The sequence below is a fragment of the Capra hircus genome, chromosome 10 (assembly GCF_001704415.2).
Source record: "Capra hircus breed San Clemente chromosome 10, ASM170441v1, whole genome shotgun sequence".
NCBI classification, from domain to species: Eukaryota; Metazoa; Chordata; class Mammalia; order Artiodactyla; family Bovidae; genus Capra; species Capra hircus.
Genome location: NC_030817.1, coordinates 12898873 through 12922475, shown reverse-complemented (window position 1 = coordinate 12922475; position 23603 = coordinate 12898873). Strand labels below are relative to the sequence as shown.

Below are 23603 nucleotides of genomic sequence, written 5' to 3'. Positions count from 1 at the left end.
TCTTGATTAAAGTGGAAGAGGAGAGTGAAAAAGTTAGCTTAAAACTCACATTCGGAAAACAAAGATTATGTCATCTGGTCCCATCACTTTGTGGCAAATAGATTGGGAAACAGTGGAAACAGTGACAGACTTTATTTTCTTGGACTCAAAAATCACTGCAGACAGTGACCGCAGCCATGAAATGAAAAGACGTTTGCTCCTTGGAAGAAAAGCTATGACCAATCTAGATAGCATATTAAAAAGCAGAGACATTACTTTGCCGACTAAGGTCTGTCTAGTTAAAGGTATGATTTTTCCAGTAGTTATGTATAGATTTGAGAGTTTGACCATACAGAAAGCTGAGTGCCAATGAACTGATGCTTTTGAACTGTGGTGTGGAGAAGACTCTTAGTCCCTTGGACTCTAAGAAGATCAAACCAGTCCATCCTAAAGGAGATCAGTCCTGAATATTCATTGGAAGGACTGATGCTGAAGCTGAAGCTCCAATACTTTGGCCATCTGATGTGAAGAGCTGACTCATTTGAAAAGACCCTGTTGCTGGGAAAGATTGAAGGCAGGAGGAGAAGGGGAAAACAGAGGATCAGATGGTTGGATGGCTTCACCGACTTGGTGGATATGAGTTTGAGCAAGCTTTGGAATTTGGTGATGGACAGGAAAGCCAGGGCTTGCTGCAGTCTACAGGGCTGCAAAGATTCGGACATTACTTTTGGACTGAACTGAACTGAATGTCAAGAATACTTCTCATGAAGCCTTGACACTTTTAGTTCTTTTATTTAGCAGTAGAGGCTGTAGATTGCTCAGGAAGCTGGTAAGAGTCTTTCATACATACGCATACACACATATGCACAAGTATGCAATTGGTTGGAACAGGATGCCCTCATGAATTCTGTATCTCCAGTGGCCTTTGATTCCCAACGTTGTTAAATCTTCGTGTCTTCATCTTCCTTTTCTTTGTTCTTTCTTTTTGTTTTTCTTCCCACTCAATTACTGCTTGGTCAGCCTTCCTCTGTGAAGCAATGTAAATTAAAAACTGTAAAATGGGAAGGTTTATGAACTTACAGAAGTAGGAAATGAAACGGAAGGTGGACGATATCATTGTAGGCAGCCCATGGCAGCTCGCTGTGGTTCCTTCCCACAGCAGCTGTGCTCTATATGGGCCAGCAAATCCTTTGATTGGCAGTGTTTTACTCTTGTGATGCTTCACATCGAGGTTGTAATCGCACTATGCAGACGCCTTAAGCTGTGTGATTAAAGATGATGAATCTTGTTAAACCAACTGCTCCAGGTGCCCACTAGTGGGCTACCAGCCTTAGCCCTTTAGAATAAATGGATATTGGGAATCAGACCAGATGTATCATCCCCAAGCCCACCTTTCCATTATGGCCAGGACCAGCTAGTGCTGGTCATTTACCCATTTTTAAATTGGAATGTTTGAGGCATAGATTTGGTTAAGTCCTCCTTGGCAATAACAGAAATTCACTCCGATACAAGTGTCCTGTGCTTCCAACAGCACTTCTGTCTCAAGGACCTGCAAGTAATAAAAGGCAGTCTGTCAAGTTTTGATTTTCTGGACCGTGAAGAGGAGTTGACTGAGGCAGTTTGCATTTCCAGCAGAGCTAGATTTTAGCAATAACAGGCATGAAATGACTGTCTGGGACAGTTCTTAAAAAGCAAATCCCAGATTCAAGCAGAATGTTGAGAAATTTGCGGCAGCCATTAAAGTTATCACCTGAAAAAAAATAAAGAACAAAGACATAATGTAGTGCTTCTCCATAAACTAAAAACAGAGATGGGAATGAAAACCAGAGTACCTACCAACATCATTGACAACTTGTTCAGTCTTTTCATCCATATCTCTGTTGCCTTGTCAGTTTCCCTACTACACAAAGAAAAGTCACTATCTTTTCTCAGAATATGTGACTATTTTAGTGAGTGTTGATTACATATTAAATGCACCATCCCTATGCAGGGGTTCCCTGCAGCCTTACTGCAATTTGAAGTTATTGTTAATAATTGAAAAACTTTCTAAATATGTAATTCCAAAAGTTTATATTATCCTACTGTATCTGAAATTTTAGGTTTATTTGGAAGAATGCTTTAGATAGGATTATTGTCTTTCGGAAGATCTATTATATTTATTAATATATGCATTTGATACAGATGTTTATCCATATACTTAGACAAAGCTAGATTGTCCTGTTTATTTTTAACTGGATTTTGAATTGAAATAGGATTTGAAAATTTTCTTTGTTAAAACAGCCACATTCTTACATTTAAAAAGTTATCTTTCTCTGATTCTTAAGTTACTCTTGTTAATCTAATAGCAACACACACACACACACACACTCACACCCACCCACAAGTTTATTCATGTCCATAGAGGTCAGTTGTGGTGTTAGCACATCTAGGTTTGGGACCTCATCCTGCTACTCATTCCCTGTGGGACCTAGCAAAAAACAAAGCAAAACACACTTAACTGATCTGTGACTTAATTCACTTTCTGAAATCCTTGCCTTCCAATTTGATCAGTGGTTAAAACATTCTTTTAGTTTTGAAGTTCTGGGTATCTTCCATGAGAAGATCATTCCTGTTTTTTTTTCTGGTTCTTTAATACTTATAATTGCTTTATCATGTGTTTGCAAAGACTAAATATGTGAACCATGCTACGTAGATTGTCTGGCACCTGGTAAGTGCTGGGTAATTGCCCTACTTATTGCTATATCCTTTGATTTGCATAAGATTGAATTATTTCAGTGGGGGTGCAATTGGAAGCATTGTTAAAGTGTTTTCTTTTCCTTTTTTCCAGAGCATTTGTATCCATTTCTCTAGCATTTCTTTCTTTCTTTCCTTCTGTCTGTCTTTCTTCTCTCTCTGTCTGTCAATTTAGAAGACACTGTGAGGATATGGAAAACAGACACGCATATAAGATATAGTCTGTTCAGGAAAGGATGTACATAACGAGTTTGAAATAAGGAAAGGAGCTTATATTGCTCTTCAGAAAGTATTTTACAGTCTAGTCTCAACTCACACTCATTCAGGACAGTTACCGCATACTTTTCCTGGGCACTGGCAACCCGAGTCTGTCCCAACATCTGGTGAGATTGAATGAGTCTAATAGTTAAATTAGAGGAGGAAATGAGGTCAATTAAATGCCACCACCACTACCCCCAAAACATTTGGTTCCAAATAGAAAATTGCTTATATGGGTTGTTATTGGTAAGTTCTGTGGATAAATTATTAGCTAGGAAAACCACAGGTTTTCTTTAAGTCACGAAAGAATTTTAACCCTTTATTTTTTCATTCTCTTGTTTTTTCTTTCATTCAATAATATTTTTGAGCCCTTATTTTACGCCAAATACTTTATCAGAAATTAGAGAAATAAAAAGTGAGCAAGACAAGCAAGGTGTCTGCCTTCAAGGGACTCATATTCCACCAGGATGAGATAGACAGGAAAGAACTTAATAAATAATTTATTGCTGTCCATGTTGTTGTTGTGAGTTAAATAAAAAGGGAAACAGGCTGGAAAGTAAATGGAATACTGATGGGGACTTCCTGAAATGGGAGAGTCTGAAGAAAGCCCATTTTGAACTGCAACTTAAAGAATGAAATGAGTCAGTTATCTGAAGTTCTGTAGGAAGGCCATTTCAGTCTCTGGGATGAGCAACAGCAGAGGGCCTGAAGGCAGGGATGATCTTGAAATGTTCGGTTTGGGGGTGGGGGCGTGGGGCGTACTGTGTGGTCCTAAAACTGAGCAGCCTCAGAATGACCTACAGGACTAGTCTTGCCTCTGATTCCTGAGCCCTGCCTCCAGGCAGTAGGTCTGGGTGGGGTCTGAAAACATGCATTTCTCACAAGCCCCCAGGGGATGCAGGGGCCAGTGACTAGGTGCCCAGGCTCTGAGCATCGTTGTGTGTAAAGAAATCACAAGGAGAGCTTGGTGTGTGTGGGTGAACAGTAGGAAATGAGGCTGGAGGAGGAGGCGGGGATCCTGGGATCTCACCCTGGAAAGAAAGTAGGACTCAGACTTGGATAAACAGATCATTGTGGATCCTTCTGGTCCTTGCTAAAACCCTGAAACCTCCCTGATTCTTGAGAGGATTACCATGCAGTCAGTCTTTGAGGATTATCTGATTGTGAATAGCACTCACCCCTTAATGCATCAGCTGGTAAAGAATCCACCTGCAAAGCAGGAGACCCCGGTTCGATTCCTGGGTTGGGAAAATCCCCTGGAGAAGGGAAAGGGTACCCTCTCCAATATTCTGGCCTGGAGAATTCCACGGACTGTAGGGGTTGCAAATTCCAAGGGGTTGCAAAGAGTCTGACAGGACTGAGCGACTTTCACTTTCACCTAATGAATGCAAAGCACATTCTTGTGCAATTTGGAAATGGCCTGTAATTCCCCCTGCATGGAATTCCTGACCAACCTTTGACAAATGGGACTGTTTTCTCCCTTTGCAGAGCTGCATTCCCCTACACTCCAGTTTTGGAAATATGAGACAGTGGTGAATCCGGGGATCAGATCAGTTCCACATTTACTGAAACATATTCTCTGCATCGGGCACCACACTTGGTGCAGCAAGGACATAACCAAAAGCATAAGATGGGCTTTCTAACTTTGGGTAGCATTCCATCTTTTGGGGACAATTAGTAAAAAATGTGAAAGACTTAGAGGATTGTGTGAGTACAGCGCCATGTGCAATAAAATGTTAAATATTGTCATATATAAACATTAGTGATGTACACGATACGTGCCGTGGCCACTAAGAAATGGGAGAAGTGTTGTCTAAAGTTACTGGGGAATTTTCAGTATCCTGAAGTCATTTTAGCTGGTCCTTGGAAAATGGCTGAAATTTGGCTAAAAGGAAAGAGAAAGGCATGAGAAAACTTTTGTCTTCAGATTCAATGAACCTGCAAAGGATTATTGTTTTCCTTAAGTTTTTGCTGGTCTGCTGTCTTTCAGTGGAAAGCCTTCCATGTGTTTCTGCTTCTTGAGCACAATTGAATTACTAGCCCATTGTCTGGTGAGAGCTGTTTGGTCAGGGAGCCCCGTGGACTTCTCAGAAGCTTTTGTCCTTTGAAAGAAGCTGTCCTGATTTGCCTATTGTTAATGAACCTTGTCCTACACAATGCTCAAGTTGAAGACCCACTGAGAACACGACCATGAGCCTCCTTTCATCTCCGCATGGGGGAACCACATGGCATTTAGGAGCTGCGGAAACCCAGCAGCCATGCTGCTCCCCCAGTGCTAGTAATTGTCTTGAACTTTCTTATGTCGTATCTTAATAGCTTTGTGTTAGGACTGATGGTTTGTGCTGCGTCCATTCTTCATGGATAAATACAAAAAGTCTTGCCACCCAGAAGACAAACCCTCTGTAGTCATGCATCTCTTTTGAACACGCATCCTTGGACCCGATATGTTTACATTTCAATATTCTGTGCCTGGAAATTGTGAATATGCATTTACTGCAGTGGATATATTTTTACTGGGTCAAGTGAATTTTTGCATCAGATCCTGACTAATACATTTGATGAGTCAGTGGGCTCACCTCCCTTGTCTTGACTTTCTGGAAAACTCATGGATATCCTGAATAGTAAGGTATTTCCTGTTGACAGAGGGTGAAAGTGTTTGTCGCTGTCGTGTCTGACCCTTTGGGACCCCACGCACTGTAGCCCACCAGGCCCCTCTGTCCATGGAATTCTCCAGGCAGAATACTGGAGTGGGTTGCCATGTCCTTCGCCAGGGGATTTCATGACTCAGGAATCAAACCCTGGTCTCCTGCATGGCAGGCCGATTCTTTACTATCTGAACCACCTTCCTCTTAGCTTAGATAATTCCAAAGGAGTAGGTTCATCTTTAACCCAAAGGTAAGGGCAGAAGATGGAAGTGAAAGAGAGAGAATGATTAAAGAGAGGGCCTGGGATGACCTGAGAGAAATGTCAATCTGTAAGGCAGAGATTACCAAACTTTTCCTGTTGCTCACTCGTATCTGCAAAAAGTTTTGAGACTGTTCTCATGATCAGTATACTTAAAGAAAATGAACACAATTTCTAATATTTTTTTTCTATACCTCAGATACACCCTGTGATGACACACACAGTCCGTATACTTTCTTCTGTTAACCTGTAGCAGCAGTGTGATGCCGTGTGCTGGTTCTCAAACTCAAGTCTCCATTGGAAAATCCTAGCAAGCAAGTGCCATTGTTAGTTGCTCAGTCGTGTCCAACTCTTTGCAACCCCATGGACTCTAGCCCACCCCCTTCTCTGTCCATAGAATTCTCCAGGCTGTAATACTGGAGTGGGTTGCCATCTCCTTCTCTTAAAGAGGTTTGCACCCCCAAATCCTAGAAACTTGTGCAAACACAGTTTTCTGCCTCTCCCTCCACACTAAGTGTGTAATTCAGTAGGTCAGGGCTAGGGCCCAATAATTTGCATTCCTCCAAATAGTCCATGGGGTTGCAAAGAGTCGGACACGACTGAGTAACTAAGCACAGCCCAACAACTTCCTAGGTGAAGCTGATCTGAAACTGTGCTTTAAGAACCTATGAGGTAGTTAGTCTCAGAGTTAATTTACCTAAATTGAACATCAGGATCTTTCCATGATCAAATATGTGACCTTGGGTAAACTCTTTTACTTCCGTGAGCTTAGTTTTTAAGTCTATGGTATGGAGGTAATCACCATTTCTTACATTTGAGGGTCACTGACAAGCTTCGTGAGATAATGTAGACTAAGTGTTTATCATCCAGTGCTTATCACCCCCAAAACATCGATGTGTGTTGGTTGCTATATCCTCCTCCTTCTCCTCTTCATTCTTATCAAACATCTTCCTAGTGTCATGGGGTAGACTGTAAAGAACTTTCATGCCTTAATTCACAAGAATCATGGGAGTGCATCTCTCTGCTTTAGCATTCTCCATTTAGAAAGACCATGTTCCGAATGAGGTATCTTTCTAGTTGAATGGTAGAGATGAAGCTCTTTTGCAGAGTCTGCCAGAAAGAGAACAGTGTGTTCAGCCCTCTCCCTTCTGTGTGTCACTGTTGATACTTTGTGGCTAAGTGTGTGTTTGTCGTCTTTTGTAAATATACAGTGACTTTTTTCTTGCATGATATAGAACTGATATTTTTGGCAGTGGTGTCTTTGAATGTTTTGGGGCTTGGGAAGAGTAAATTCAGGTGATGGCTTTGAATCTGATTAGTTTGAACACCTCTCTCTCTCTCCTTTTTTACTTCTTTCCTGCTCTTCTTCTGAATTACTAGGACCAAGTACCACCTGCCAGGAGGATTCATGTGCCAACCAGGGGGTCTGTATGCAGCAGTGGGAAGGCTTCACCTGCGACTGTTCCATGACCTCCTATTCTGGAAACCAGTGCAATGATCGTGAGTACAGCGTTTTCATATTGGGATATTTTCAAAGAGTTCAGAGGTTTGGAGAAATCTTAAGGAACATTAGGTAAAAGAATGACTCTTCTGAACAATTCATAAGCAAGTTTGCTCATTCAGAAACTTGGAAAATAAAAAGCTAATTTTCTTGTGGAAGAGCAAAGAGACATTTCTTGTTCAACCATACCAGATGTTTATCCATACGTCCTCCCTATTTTTCTTTAGATTACCTTTGACAAAACAATTAAGACAATATTTTTGTTCTAAGGAGTTCAGTTTTCCATTAATTAAATCATCTGGGTAACAGTTTTGAGACTCACTAACATAACGTAGAGGATATTTAAGGAATACAGCTATTTTTTCAGAAAGTCTGAGTTTAGGGAATTTCTTAGGCCTTCCAAATGATGAAGACGTTAAGAGTTTATTATTTTTTTCCAACTAGAAATGTTTAACACATTCCAAAGGGTCTTTCAAATGTAGGCAGAGATTCCTTCTAGATAAATGTATTGATATCTATTTAGTTTATATGTACATAGTCATTCTGTTTATATATACATTTTTGTTTTGCCAGTATGTTTATATGTATGTATCTGTGTATTTGCTTCATATTGGAAGACAGCCACTTGTTATTTTTGTTCACTAGTGAAGCTTCAGTTGCATCAGCTGTTTTCATTCTAGAAGACTGATTTCATAAAGGCAATTCTAGCACTGGTGGTGGAAATATTCATACTTAAGTTCTGTGGGAATCTGTAACAGGTATCTCTACTTCCTTCCAATGTGGCCACTGATGAGCAAACACTGGAAATTTCTGCATCCCTATTGCAAAGAAATTTGTTGAGAAGCCCTGACTTACTAGGCCCTGCTGACCTTCTGCTTTTCTAAAGGCAGCCTTGATGGTAGGAGTTTATTTTTATAATCTGAACGAATAGGTGCCATTAATTGGTTTTATAAAAAAGATGCATAATGTGATATGAACAAATACTAAAGTTATATTACAGTTTGTGCACTTGGGAGCAGGTCTGTAGTAATCTCTCGTCCTGGTTTCCAGATTTTTTTTTTAGTGGCCGTTTTTTTTGTGTGTATTCTGTCAGTCACTTAAGATACAGTAAGGAAAAATAAGCAGGGAATCTGGATATGTAGAGGGAAAATTCTTTGAAACTCGTTGATCTAGATGTAAGCCTTTGCCTCTATATTTATAATTCAAAGAACACACTCTTTGCAGAAAGTTTCGGCATTAGATGGCTCACTCCAATTATTTGGTATTACTGAAAGTCCTATTTCCATGTTCATGATTTGGAAATACTGTTCCACTCTGAGACAGGCAGCGATAGACCCATCCAGGGTCCCTGAGCAATTGTGTTGTATGCTCTTTTTCCTCCAATTTGTCTGCATGGGAGACTTTTTTCCTAAGTGGTAGCACAATGCTTCCTTATCCTCATAAGTTTATTCCATATCACGCATACATACATACCACTTCCGGTACAATGTGATCAGGAAGAGACTGCGCACAGGAAAGGCAGAAAGGTAAGTTCTCTAACGGCGGTGAATAGACACAGTCTTCAGAAGGTATGTATGCATTTTTCTCTCACTGACACGTTCCTTTCTGCCACCTGCGCCAGGCATGGTTTGCTGCTAAAAATCAACCAGGATCCTTTCCAGTTTTCTATGATTGTTTCTGAGTTTGTCGAGAACAGATTATACTCAGTCTGGGGTGAGGACTATTGCATTATCTGACCTGAGCAATTTGTCAATGTGTCGTGAAGTACCAGAACCAGTCCTGGGAAAGGTCAGTGTTTCTTTTGTGGCAGTAGATCCTCATCCTCCAATAACGTTTTAAGACATCCAGGCTGAGGGTAATGTATTTTGAATTTTATCCTGTAAACAGTGCAGTGGAATTTTTGATAGTAAAGGACTTCTGAGCCCAAATCTTGAAAGAGTCTTCTTGCCTGTTCTCCTCTTGGAGAGTGGACTAGACACAGCACCTCAGTAGCTCAGAGAAAACTGGTCCACGGAACCAGGAGGGGAAGTGGGGCATTGTCATCGAAGGTCAGGTATCAAGTTAAGGAACTTAGTGTTCTCTGTATGGGGACATGCAGGCCTCTGGGCTCACTGAATCCATTCCTTCCATATGCAGCTCAGCTATCTGGGGTCATTCCTCTTTCCTTGTTCACCTTGCTTCTTGCATTCCTGTGGTTCCTCAGCAACCACTGTTGGGAGGTGGTGGCATCTGCTGGATCGTGGCTTTGGGAGCCCTCATTCACATTTGGAGGCCGGAAATCGCTGGTCACTGTGACATTTCTTGTTTGTTGGTATGGCAGGAGATAGTTTCATTACACAGGGGAGATGTTTGAATAAGTTTCCATGAGTGGTTTCTCAGGATAGCAGATAGAAATGAAAACATCTCAATTAGTTATCTAAGAATCGAAACTTGTTCAATAGGGAAATGACTAGGCTAAGATATTTTCCAAAGTAAGATGCTCAGTTCATCATATGTAGAAAAATTGATTATATCTGGGCACGACTTTCTCGTTTGCGTTTTAGAGTCTCGCTCACTTCTAGCATTGGGTCTATCACTTGTGACTTTTGTTATTTCTTGCCTGTTTGCTAAATTTGACATTTGCTTGACAATTTCAAGGTATTGTCACAGAAATGGCCTCCATGAGTAGAATTTACATTTAAAAACTGTGTCTCATTTAGTATGAGTAGACCAAGCCTGGATGGTTTTAACTTTATTCTGTCATTCTTTGTGAGAGCAATGTGGATTGATGGAGGCCATGGGGTAAATTTCTGGTTCATCCTTATAAAGATAGCTATAAAACTGATACAAGTGGTTGTCAAAGAACGGCATGTGTTCTCTGAGGCTGGTCAGTTCAGTTTAGTTCAGTCACTCAGTCGTGTCTGACTCTTTGTGACCCCATGGACTGCAGCATGCCAGGCTTTCCTGTCCATCACCAGCTCCACAGAGTAGAAAACAGAAATTGTCTGATTGGAGACACAAGTGTAATTGGTTTATTAATTGTCTTACCTAGTTTTAAGGCATCTACCATTTCACATCATGGTAAAATCATAGTTTTGTTAGGTGATGTTTCAGGCTGTTTTGAAACTACAGCAGGCACACTCATCCCAGAAGCAATTTTGAGTTTCTGTAGGACCCAGTAAGATCTTTGGAAGTACACCCAAGGAACATGCTCCAAAGAAAGTCTTCAGGTCTGAAAAATTCAAAGCCGAGGAGGTAAGCACCAGTTGTATCCAACTTGATGACATGTTGTAGGGGCTACATTTTAAAAACAACAAAAGATAAGAACCTTTTACAGGTCCTGGTAAGGAGATTCCTTTTGGATATTGGGTTCTTATTGGTATTTTTAAATCAGGGCTGAGAATCAGGGCAGTTCTAGTATCTTGCAGCCCTTGCACCATCAAGAGAATCCAGAACCTCTTTCCCGTGTGGAGTGGCAATGCCGCTTCCACTGGCAACCAGTGGTTGGGTTCCTGTCTCCTTCACAGTGCCACACGGTGTCACACAAAACCCAGACCACTCGTGCGTTCCCACACGTGTGCAAAAAAGTGATCATTGGGGAGGGCTTTTTGAAAACACCAACGTTGAACACCTCACATCTATCCTCACCACCATCGTTACTTTTAGGCCTGTTCATGACAACTCTTTAGAGTTGTCTGCGATTTTGGAATCTTGCTGTTGTGTCTGTGCCCTGGAGAAGTGAACACGGGGCCATCTGTGTCACATGAGTCCCCATGGCAAGTTCTTCGATTTATAAATTGAGTGTTTATAATGGTTTTGTGGGGGTGAAGAGAAAGGAATGAACGTGGGTTCTCAGCCCACCTCCAGCCAGCTACGTGTATGATGTTGCTCGAGGTACACTGAGAGCTACTTGGAGAAATGGCGGGTTCACACTGGCATGTGATAATAGATGTTCTTTGCTTGCAACAAATCAATAGCAAGCAGCTGTGGATCGTGCAGACAGTGGTGTGTGAAGCACCTTTTCAGACAGTTTTCTGCTGGAGTGGCTGTTGAGCAGCACTGTGGGCTATCGATTGGCCTTTTTATTTATTGTGTGGGTTTATTTATCTTTTAATGTAGGTGGGTGTATTGATTAAATCTGTTAAAAACACATTTCCCATTCAGGCTTCCGAACAATAAATAATATACACATAATTTAGTGCACAAACAAGGGGACAGACATGTGTGTATGTTAATTCTGTCTCTTGAGTGCATATAGGTACCCTGGCATTGTGTTACAAGCCTATGTTGTACATATAGCAATAATTTCCATGGATATTATAATACAATATGTCCATGATTTTGGTAATGTGTTTGTTCCTTGCCTCTGTTTTCAGGCTTTGCCTGTCCAGCAAATAGGCCATGTTTGAGAAGTTCACTATCAAGACCTCTATCTTCTGCTTAGAACACACTTTTTATCATTTATTCATTTATTCACTCACCAGACATTTCTAATTTGCAGATAGGATCATGAATAACATCCATCCTGTTCTTAAAGGCATAACAGTCTAGTGGGGTAAGATACGTATGAAAGTGCTTTAATAGAAATATGAATGGTAAATAGAAGTCATAAAGTGGAAGGGGATCAACCCTTCCTGGGGCTGAGACTCCATCTCGGAGAGCTACTGCCTTTAGAAAAGTTTTCATTGACAAATGAGTCTTGAAAGATATGCAAGTGCTTCCTAAGCAAATATGGTATGAACTAGGGTTGGATAGGTAAGGCAGCATTCCACCAAGCAGAGAGAAATAAAGTACAGTCACTGTTACTGTTCTGGCTATTTCCTCCCATGTTTTTTCTCCCCCTAACCTTTTGCAGGGCCTCCTCTTGCACAGGTATTCTACCTGTGAGTAAACCCATGTGCCCACACCTGTCCCCATCAGAGCACGGGGAACTTTCAAAGCCCTGGCCTTTGGTTGGGAGAAGGCTGGAGCTGTGGGAAGGACACCCTCCTTGAGCTGGAGGAAGTTCTGGAAGCCTCCTGGGTCAGGGATGGGGCCTGGCTGGCCCTTCTTTAGTGGACTCCGAGGGACCTGGAAGGAAGCCTTCCTTCCCTTTGGTGGTTAAGCCTTCAGAGTGTAGTTCTGAAGGGTGGGTGTCTGGGTGGGGTGAGCTCTCTGAGACAGGCTGGCTCCTTCCCTGTGTCTCCCTGTGGGACGGTGCAGAGCCCATAGCAGTCGGCATGTGCTGAGTCAAGAGTCAGCATGTGCTGAGTCAAGAGTCAGCATGTGCTGAGTAAAGAGTCGGTGTGTGCTGAGTGAATAAGAGAGTTACTGATTCTCCTTGGGGTCTTTGGTTGGCTGTCACTCCTGCCACAGATCTCAGGGCTCCCATTCTGAAACAGTCATTTTCTCCCAGAGAATCTCTCCTTCAATTCCTGTCTATTCTGGCACCAGGTCAGAGGACAGTATTCTGATATTGTGTGGATTCAGCTCCCTCTATTACCTCTATAGAAAATGCTGTTGTGATTGCCAGATTTCTTTCCGGTCTTTATTCTAAACCTTTGTGTAGCTAAACTTACACTCAGGTTAAAGTTTCTGCTCTCATTGCACAACATGCATTTTCAAAGTATAAAAACCATTAGATTTCCTAATTTCCTTTAATAGAATGTGCATGATGGTGCCCAGGTCATTGGAAAAGAAGCCCCTGGTGTGTTGAATCTCTTGCTGAGTCCTGGGTATAAATAACCCTAGTAGGGTCCACATTGTATTTCACTGAACCATTGGTAGACCTTTATCTTGGAAATTTAGTTATAATAAACCATATTTTTAAAAGGTTGATTTGTAATATATATAACTTATTGCATTATAAAAAACTTCATAGCGTAGTCATTAGGTTAATCAGCTTTAGAAACAAATTGCTTTAAATGCCAATTCTAACTCTAACACGATGAAATTGAATTAGTCACTTAGCTTCTTTTGTTATAGCACACGGAGTGTGATCAGTACTTAGTAAACAGGAGCAGTAATGGTTTTTAATATATCTAATAGTATTTGCTATTTGTCAATTCTTTGTTTCATTCCTGATGTTCTACTATGACCTTTAAAGATGTTATCCCTTTAGTCCTCCCAAGTGTGTTAGTTGCTCAGTCATGTCTGGCTCTTCATGACCCCATGGACTGTAGCCTGCCAGGCTCCTCTGTCCATGGCATTTCCCAGGCAAGAATCCTGGACTGGGTAGCCATAACCTTCTCCAGGGCATCTCCCACACTGCAGGCAGATTCTTTACTGTCTGAGCCACCAGGGAAGCCGTAGTCACCCCAAATTCCTGAAGAAATACTATTCTTCTCTTGTCCTGATTTCTACAATGGGAAGACTGGGGTCACGCAGGAACTGGCTGAGTCAGTACTTGAACCCAGGTTTGACATGAAAAGTCACATTATCATTAGATTTGCTGCTACTTAGTCCTTACTAGAAATAAGCACGGAGAGCATCAGCACTAGTTGCTAGACTAGAGGACTTAAAATTTCAGCTGCGCAAGTCTTCTCAGACAACTGAATTATATACGAATATAGACTTGGAAAGGGCTTCCCTGGTGGCTCAGATGGTAAAGAATCCACCGGCAATGTGGGAGACCTGGGTTTGAGCCCCCTGGAGGAGGGCATGGCAACCCACTCCAGTACTCCTGCCTGGAGAATCCTCATGAACAGAGGAGCCTGGTGGGCTACAGTCCACGGGGGTCGCAAAGAGTTGGACACAACTGAGCAATAGAGCACAGCACAGCACATAGACTTGGAAAAGATAAGCTCTGTGTTCCTGGTTATCAATTTTATCCTGTTCGGAAATTTGAAACGGTTTAGTTGTTTCTAATACTCACATGAGGCCATGTAGTTAGAAGATCTTTAGGTATTAAAGATTTAGACTTAGACTATCCCCCATAGCTTCTGATATTATATTTTCATTCTCTGTTGACCATCTTCTGATTTCCATTTTCTTTTTACTTTATTACAGTTTTAGTTTATGTCCTATAGCAGAGTGGATGAGACAGTTGATGTGGAGTGGATGGCATCTATTGAAATCTGGACTGTGTTGCTTAATGGCTGCGTTACCTTGGTGTTACTTAATTAATTCCTTTGTGTCTCTAGAATGTAGATATTTTTATGTTCTGCCTTATTAGAGTGTTGTAATGATAAGTTGAATCCATAATTGTGAAGCTCAGGACATGGCTTGTAATAGCCCCTACAGAACTATTAGCTACTCTTCAGTCTTATTTTCAGAAAGTTAAAAACATGACTCATACAAATGTAGTTTTCATAAAGTTAAAACGTAACTCAAATCAATATAGAATGAATGTGTGCCCAAATTAATTTAGCTCCTCAATGAGGGAAGCAACAGTATGGTTAAAGTGTAAGCAACAAGATCACAAAAGATTATTTGAAGAACTGGATATTTATAGGCATTAAAAAGAATATTAAAATACAAACTTAGGTTCAGTATAAAACTGGTGAAAGTCTCACAGGGTAAAAGGCTCCTAACTTTTGATGTTATTTATTCTTCTGAACAGGATTTCCCTGTTGGCTCAGATGATAAAGAATGTGCCTGGAGATTCTGGACTGATCCTTGGGTCAGGAAGATCCCTGGAGAAGGAAACAGCAACACACTCTAATATCTTTGCCTAGGAAATCCCACGGACAGAGGAGCCTGGCCGGCTACAGTTCATGGGGCCACAAGAGTCAGATATAACTTTGTGGCTAAACCACACCACCACCAGGTTCTGCTGAACAGTTGATCTCTGTTGAATAGAAATCTACAGGTTAATTATCATCTCATAGACTCTGGGCTTCAATTAATAGTAAAGATCTATTTCGAACAAGGATGTATTTTCCCATAAAACTAAATATTTCTTGTGTGGATATGTTAAACAAAATCCCTGTGGTGGTGGTTTAGTTGCTAAGTCATGTCCGACTCTTAGGACCCCATGGGCTATAGCCTACCAGATTCCTCTGTCCATGGGATTCTCCAAGCAAGAATACTAGGTGGATTGCCATTTCCTTCTCCAGGAGATCTTCCCGACCCAGGGATCAAACCTGGTTTTCCTTCATTGTAGGCGGTCTTGTGCATTGCAGGCGGATTCTTTACTGAAAGTCCTATGAGACATTAAAAAGACACATGTGTCTCTCTTAGTCTCTTTTCTAAGTTTTGGATAATTTTTCTTCTTATGCTCTGTTGAATTACAAATCCTATTTACCTTGAATATTGTTCTTATATCATTACTTTTACTTTTAACCACTTACACTGTGTGCGAGTCACTGTGCTGAATTTATGTCATTTTTGTCCTCTACACAGCACGAGAGTAGATATTCTTCTGATCCCTGTTTCACAGATGAGGAAGCTGAGACAGGTTTGGCAAGTTTAGGCAGGCAGAGACTGAGCCCAGAGAAGGCAGGAAGGCTGGGGGAAGCAGCCTGGCACCACAGTCAGCAAGATCCAGAGGGAAGTCAGATCCAAAAGAAGCACTCACGAGTGAGCAGCACCAAAATGAGGCTCGCATTTATTAACATTTCTTCTTTGCATCTGTGTTTTATTCCTGGGCCCACAGATATCCAGTATTGCGGAAAGAAGGCCAGGGGATGTGGTGAAACCCAAAGTCATCTTAGAGTAAGGAGGATGGTACTGGCACTCTTGGGAATAGTTTTGTAGGTGCAGCTTGTGGCTAGCTTGTGGGACTCATGGGAATCACTCTTGCTTATAAACACCCCTGATATCAGGAAGTGACTATTTTGTACCTAAAATCTGCTAGACTGCTGGTGTTAATACACACACGGTGTCAGATTCAACAAGAGCCAGGACTGCCTACAGCTTTTGTTTTGCACAACCATCCGTAGAAACAAAGCTGGGTAACATTTGATTCTACAAATTCCAGCTGACACTTGGACCTATGGTTCAAGGAGAAATGGTCTCCAGAATTCAGGGATCTGTTGCTGGTCAGGAATTGTTATGAGTTGTAACAATCTTTGGCCTCACTAATTTCATTTCAGCCATCTTCAGCATGCTGTATTTGTAGGCCATTTTTATTGCTTATGTTTAATTATGTCCATTTATTTCTTATGTGCTGGGCTAGTTACTTATTGATGGCGATGGCAGTAATCCACTGAGAGCCTATTGGTCCAGAGAGGATAATTTTATATTATCTTGTTAGTTATATTCAGATACAATTTTAATGTATTTTTCAATATAGACATAATATCCTGCATTTCCATTTATTAGCATTTACATTCAGAGGCAAAAGAAATGCAAATGGCTTTATCTTTTCTTGTAAAATAGAGCTAGTAAATATAATTCGGTTTCCTTCCCTTATTTTTTTCTGCAACATTTTTTTTAGAGGGGACATTTTGGGGTATACAATTCACATTCAGCAAAATGCACAGATCTTAAGTGCATTATTATAAACATTTATAACCACATAACCAGCATTCCAGTTAAGATAAAGGACGGTTTCATCTCCCCAGAGGGATCCCTCATGCCTGTCAGTCATTCATTCTCCTCCTCTGCGAGGTCACTACAGCTTGGATTTTTATCAGCATCCTGGAGTTTTGTCTGTTCTTGGATATGTATAAATGGGATCGCCCAGTGTGGGATCGTCTACGCCTGCTTTCTCTAGCTCCATGAAATGTGTTTAAGGGGCGCACATGTCCCTGTGCCTTCTGGCTGCCTGGCTCTCTCCTGACTCTCAGCTCCATCTCCTCACCTGAAGGAGTCTTCAGGAAGGCACTTAGGGTTCTCGCCCTGCACCATGGTGCAAAACGTCCTCCTAAGGCCATAAAGAGGGCAGTCTGGCAGCTCACTTTGTTTGTCTTCCCCGTTTCAGGAATCACTGTCCTTTGCCTGATGTCCAGCATCTTCCGTGGCTTCACATCCCTTGTCCTTGTCTTGGTTGTTTCAGATCAGTCGTTTCAGATCCAATTACTGTTGCCCTGTTGAGGTTGGAAGTGGATGTCTGCTTGTTTTCTCTTTACTTGACTTCGCCTCTGCACTTTGACACTGGGGGAAGGGGAGAGGGAAGGATGTTGAGCTAACATACAGTGTGCTGTGACTTAAACCACAACCTCTAGGGATGATGTAAGGCTTTGCATTAGCTCTGGAACAGCCCTGGTAGCCTAGAATATTCTAGGACATTTATTTATTTGGTGTATGGGAATATCCTGCAACTCCAGTTACAGGCCCTCTGCGGTCAAACAGTCTTCCCTGGCAAAAGAAGCTGTGCCAATGTGTCCCCATTGAGCAGTTCTTCATCTGAGTTTCATTTACAGGGTCCCCATCGCTTTTTCCCTGCAGTCTCCCTGATAGCACTTGATTAAGCTCAGTGGGTACAGGAATTGATTTGGCTCTTGCAGCCAGCTGTTCTTATTTTCTTTACCTAGGATTGTCATTTGTTTTCTCACCTACCTTTGTCCTGTGGATCTTTGCCGCCTGATCCATGTCTCTTGGCCAAATGAAATTAAGAAGTGTTTTCAAACAAAAATTTTGGAGTCTTCAGGGAAGTGGAGGTATTTCTGTGCTGGGGACTGTTTTGACTATTGACGCTCCGTGTTTTGGTCATTAGATGCTTTTGTGCACTTATCTTCAATGCATATCTCCAAAAATATAAACAAGAGGGGTCATTGCATGGTTGATGCTTTTTAGTTTTAACAATTTTTTTTTTATAAATAAGATTATACAAGCTCACTAATGAAAATCTGGAAAATGCATAAAAGTACAAGAAAAAACATGCATAATGTTACCAACTATATGACCTTGTTTCAGGCTATCCGTGGTATCCAGCACATACTAGATATTCAGGCAATATTTGCTGAATGAACAACTGAGCCCTGCCTATTTTCAGAGTCTGAGTTGTGCAAAGGTCCTAGCGTTCTTCTCATGAGATGAATAGCATTTCTACCAGGGCTAGGTGTTTTCTTGCCAGGAGGAATGCTTTTAGGCATGCAGGAATTATAATTAGCATCCCAATATGCAGTTTTCTTCTTTGGATGAAAAATGAAAATGTCAGGATGTGTTTATTTCTTTTCTCTCTTGCCCTTGTCCCTTTTCAGCAGAAAGCCTTGCAGTTTCTAAACAGTTACACTTAGTTGAATCTACCTAGAGGTAGAATAGTTTTGCAGTGGATTGTAGTTTGAAGGAAAGAGCCCTTATTGTGTGTATAGGGAAGGAGCCTCCTGGGTCCCAGTTTTTTTTTCGGTGGCATTTGCTTCTAGAGAGATGTTGTGGTTTATTTCACATGATGAGATTTCTTGTAACACTCTAGTCCTCTAGAGGTCTAGTGAGACAGAACTCTTCTGCTTTAATATCATTTGTCAATTTCTGCCGAGTTTTAAGTGACCTAAACTAGTACATAATATATGATTGAAAAATGTTAATGTACTGTGTACTGAAAAATGCAAAACGCAAAGGTTTCTTGATTTTTGTACACTGTGGGTTTCAAGAGTTCTATATCTCTATGGGAGAATTCATCCAATCTTAGTAAACTCTTTGCAACCACTCAGGAGCGTTGATGGATACCAACAGTATGTGGCTATGGGCATTATTTCCTAGTCAGTTCACTGGATGCTTTTTCTAATCAGTCCTCAACTACATGTAAAGCTGCAATTTTACCCAGATATCTTTATATGAGTAAAACCAAATCTGTGTTTATATAAATACAAATAGGTACCTGTGCATATATACACATTATGAATAAACATACATTTCTTTTAGGTTTTTTTTTTCCCCCAATGGTTCTGAAATATTTTTTTCCATCCAAATAACTTTGTTTCTGAGTCTTAGGGAGTCGCAGATCAGGAATCTATCCACACTTCAGAATATTCGGCAGAAAGTCCCTTTTATCTGAACTGAATACTCAATATGTGGGATATAATTTTATCTCTGAAAAATTATTTGGGGAGGGCAACTTCATCTGGGATTTATTCTTCCTTGAGAGTCATCTTCCCAGCTCCTCTCCCTACCTGAAACTCCCAGGTGGCGCCCTCATGCTGGCGCTCAAGTGTGTCATCCAGTTAAGACTCACATCAGTGACCTGGCATTAGGGTGCCTTTGGCAAGGGGCCTGCAATTCGACACACCTATCATCACACCTGCCTGTTGTCCCTGACTCCTGAAAAATCACGAGGACAGAACACATGGAAAAGAACGAATTAGAACAAGCAGGTTTAGCCACACACACCCTCAGTGTTATTAAAGGCGTTATTCCTGTCACCCCAACACATCACATGTCTTTCCAACATTGAACTTACTTTAATTTGCATTTGGATTCATTAAGCATCTTTTCCTATTATATAAAGTTTAATGAACAATAAACATGGCTCTAACCAGGTCTCACAGCTATTTCCCAGCATAGGGTAACATTTTGCATTTAGTCATATTTGGTTTCCTAGGTAATGTTGGACTATGGCTGTATTTCCTAAAGCCGCCTTGCTTGTCATGTGGAATGATTTGGTGGCAGATTCTTCAGACACAGAGCAAGGCAGGGAGGAATGTTACACTGGAATTCTTTGGAAGCCGTAGTACTGACTATCACCTGGGGAACACAGAGTGTGTTAAGGCCAATTCTCTAGCTGCTTCCCATGGCAGGTTTTGAGCCCTGCCTTGCTAGCCTCCCTGCTTTTATTTCTGAAATCTACCCTGTGTACCAGTTCCAGATGTATCTTCCCAGAACACCGTCTTTGTCTCATCACTCTTCTGCTCATGAAATTTTGATGGCCCCTTCTTGTAATTAAAAACGCCACACTTGGTTTTCAAGGTCTTCATTTATCTGCTTTTCAACACATGTCTCTTGATCCTGTCTCTTACATGTTCTTGGCTTACTGTGCCCTCCAATAAGGTCGGTGTCCTCCCTGTCAGAGCATATTCTATGGTCGTTATGCCCTTCCCACTCCTCTTCTTCCCTTCTGAGAAACTTCCCTCCTCTTGACCTGGAGTTTCAAATCCTGTACTGTTTGTAGTACCAAGCCCAAGTCTCACCTCTTCCTTGCATTTTCTCTGGCCACGTTAGTCCATATTGGTCACTTCTCCCCAAATCCCACTGCATTTATGTTCAGAACTGAGAGACAGAAACATTCAGCATATAAAGGAGATTAACGTGGTGACTTGAGAGAGAGTGGTGGGTTCAAATCCTGTTCTTTTCCTTCCTGACTGGGTGGCCTTTGGAAATGAATGTGACACAGCCTCACCATATGTACCTTGCAAAAGTCCCACTTTTGCTTACAGAGTTCGAAATAATAGATGTAGGGCAGAATATCGGACTTTTTAAAAAATAGTCTTTGAAAAGTTCAGGATTGCAGCTTAAATTAAAAACGCGAACCTTCCATTGAAGCAAAATGTCACCAGGGAATAAAACAAGTAAAATTTTGAGTAGATTAAGGACCACTTTTGTTGTGTGTTCATTCTCTTCTCCAGAGAACCAATTTGCCTTTGGTGGTGATTGTAGTTTCCTCTTGAGTAGATGGTGACTGTGTGTTGAGCAGATGTAGGTGGAAGGGTTACTGGGATGAAATTATCCAAATAGCAATGATGTTCTAATTTAAAATTTGAACATATTCCTGATTTGGGGTCTGTAAAATTCAACCAAAAACCTAAGGAAGTTTCAGAGGACCTACTCTCCTTCACGTAAGTATCCCAGCTTTTAAAGGCATTATTTGCACAGGCTTCCAAGAGCATGCCGGAGGATTCTGTGACCTTCAGGAATCTCATGTCCTACTTTTGCTTCTTTCTTGGAATACAAAGAATTACTAGCCAGGGAAAATCTTTGTGTCTTGTCATTTAAAGGACTGAAGGAACCAAACCACAATCTTTGCAGCCTCTATCATTATCAGAATCTCAATACATAATCTTAACTTTGCAGAAATTAACTCATTTTTAAATCCCCTCACCTACAGTCATAAAGTATAACCTAATTTTAGCATTCATGATGGACTATTTACAGTAGACGACTGTTGTTATCTCTCCCGAATTCAAACCTCTTTGAGCCTGAGGCTCTAAGATCAGGCCAGGCCAAGTTTGACAGTGATCTGCTTTCACTCTGAACATGAGGTCCAGGTTGTCGAAGAACTATAGCTGATCTCTTATTCCGTCTTCACTCTGGACAGAAAAAAAACCCAGAGAACTAGAGAGTCCTAGTTTACCATCTGCCTGGTGTAATGTGCTGATTACTGCCTGCCGTGGGAAGATGGCTGCATATTGATCTCCACTGGAGTTTAACTGAACGAGAAGCCATGTCTCAGGAACATTATTATATTTATCCAGTTACCCAGGGATCCTTCATAATGGACTCAGCTGTGAACATTAGGAGATTAGACCAAAATCTTAATCATGGTGGTTTTGATCATGTTGCAGTGCGGTTAGCTCTTTGGAACCTACGAAGCTGGTAGTATTTGAGGAAAGAAAGTAGATAAGTGTGACTGCTTAGTGTCTGGGAGGAAGATGGGTGGAGAGGGAATCCAAAAGATAAATTTCAGTCATCTTAAGAACTGGCAGTAATGAGGATAATTATGTGGAGACTTTGCACTTCAGATTCTAGTTGTTCTTGAGAACATGATTCAGATTAATAAAACGCACATGTTCAAAGGAAATCTGGTGCTCTGTGACAACCTAGAGGGGTGGGATGGGGTAGGAGGTGGGAGGGAGATTCATGAGGGAAGGGACATGTATATACCCATGGCTGATTCATGCTGATATATGGCAGAAACCTACACAGTAATGTAAAGCGATTATCTTCCAATTAAACATATATAAATTTAAATTTAAAAAAGAAAAATAATTTGGTTAATTTGATGGAGATTTAAATTCTTTTCAAAGTGTACTCACATGGAAATGATTTTTCTCTTTATATTCAGTCATTAGAGGAAAAAGTGATTTATTTACTTCTCAGCCTTTGCGTTATAGAAATGTGTTTATATAAGTAGTGTTTATTTCTAATGACAAATATGGGATGCCAAGTAAGTAGTAGACCACAGATGATTAAGTAATTGCCACCACCTGGGCACACCGCTGTTTCACGTGTATTTTCCTAATGTGAACAAAGTCTCTTACTATCTCAACATCTGTGCCTTTTCTAAAAACTGGATATACTACGTTGCTGTAACATCCCTTGAAGTCTCCCTAGATGGAGACTATTTTCTTCAGTCCTTTTATTGCTGGAGTCGGGGCACAGTTCACCATCATCATTACATGATGTCTGTTCCTTTGAGGTCCATGTGTCTTTAATGCCATTTTCTCCCATCCTCATCAGAAACTTCTCCTGACCTTCGAGATGTGAAGAATGATCTGAACCAAGCTCCTTGCTCATAGCCTTCTTCTCCCCGCATCCTTTACGTTAACCTGGGTGACTTCAATTTTCATGTTGTGATTTTCCTAATAACCTGACTTCCTCAAACGTCTGCCTACCTAGCAAAGAGAATTTATCTTGCTGTTACCCCTTCCTCAGTTTTCACTTCTCTCCTGACTCGACCTTCTGCCCTCCATAGGGTCAAAGGTTTCTTTCTCTTGCCTTTGTACACAATCTGCAGTTCCTGGTCGCTGATTTAAGTGATATCCCCGCCAATACTCTAGAGCCCTTGCCTTGTGAACTGGCTGCACCACCCAAATTTCAAGTAAATCCCTCTACTTGGTTTCTTGGCTGCTGCCTCATGAATTAGGGAAAGTCAGCCACTTGGCAGTGACTGCACTGCGAATCCACAGCCTCTTACTCTCAGTGTTGACTCCAGTGTGTTCCTCTTTGTGGCCACCCAAGCTTCGACCCTCAATTCTGATCCACTCTGTCTTCTCTCCAGTGATATCCTGTTCTCTACTGTGCTAGTTAGCACTCACCTAGTAGGAGCTGTTTTGTAAGTCTTTCTTCTTATTTCTTCATAAGCTTTGTTGTTTATGTTTAAACACCTCACATCTCTATCGCGTGGCAGTGAAGACTTTCCCGGATTTTTTTCCAAACGTTATTTTCTGTTTCAGATTTTCTAGGACTCACTTTCATAAACCTGAGCACCGGTGGGAAGACTCTTCTCCAAATGTGTCCAAGCTTTCTTTATCTATTTGACTCATCTACCCTACTTTGAGTTCATATGTGATATGGGCAAAGAATGTCTCAGAAAGAGCCCCCTTGCAGTGTTGGGGGGTGAGTTGAGAGAAGGTAGTAAGGCCTCTATAGATAAGATACCACATCCATTTATTTATCACTGAAATAATCAGACCTTCAAGTAGAGTGTGATATGCAGTGGGGATTTGATGAA

General features: G+C 41.2%; 1 protein-coding gene across 8 annotated transcripts in view; it reads left to right on the top strand.

The window, feature by feature from the left end:
• Window positions 1–23603, top strand: part of NRXN3 (neurexin 3) — a 1815686-nt gene that overhangs the window by 879006 nt on the left and 913077 nt on the right. For all 8 annotated transcript variants that reach the window (XM_018053902.1, XM_018053908.1, XM_018053900.1 and 5 more), the window contains one exon: window positions 7255–7374. In XM_018053902.1, coding sequence (XP_017909391.1) covers window positions 7255–7374 — 120 coding nt within the window. The remainder of the gene's footprint in view (window positions 1–7254; window positions 7375–23603) is intronic.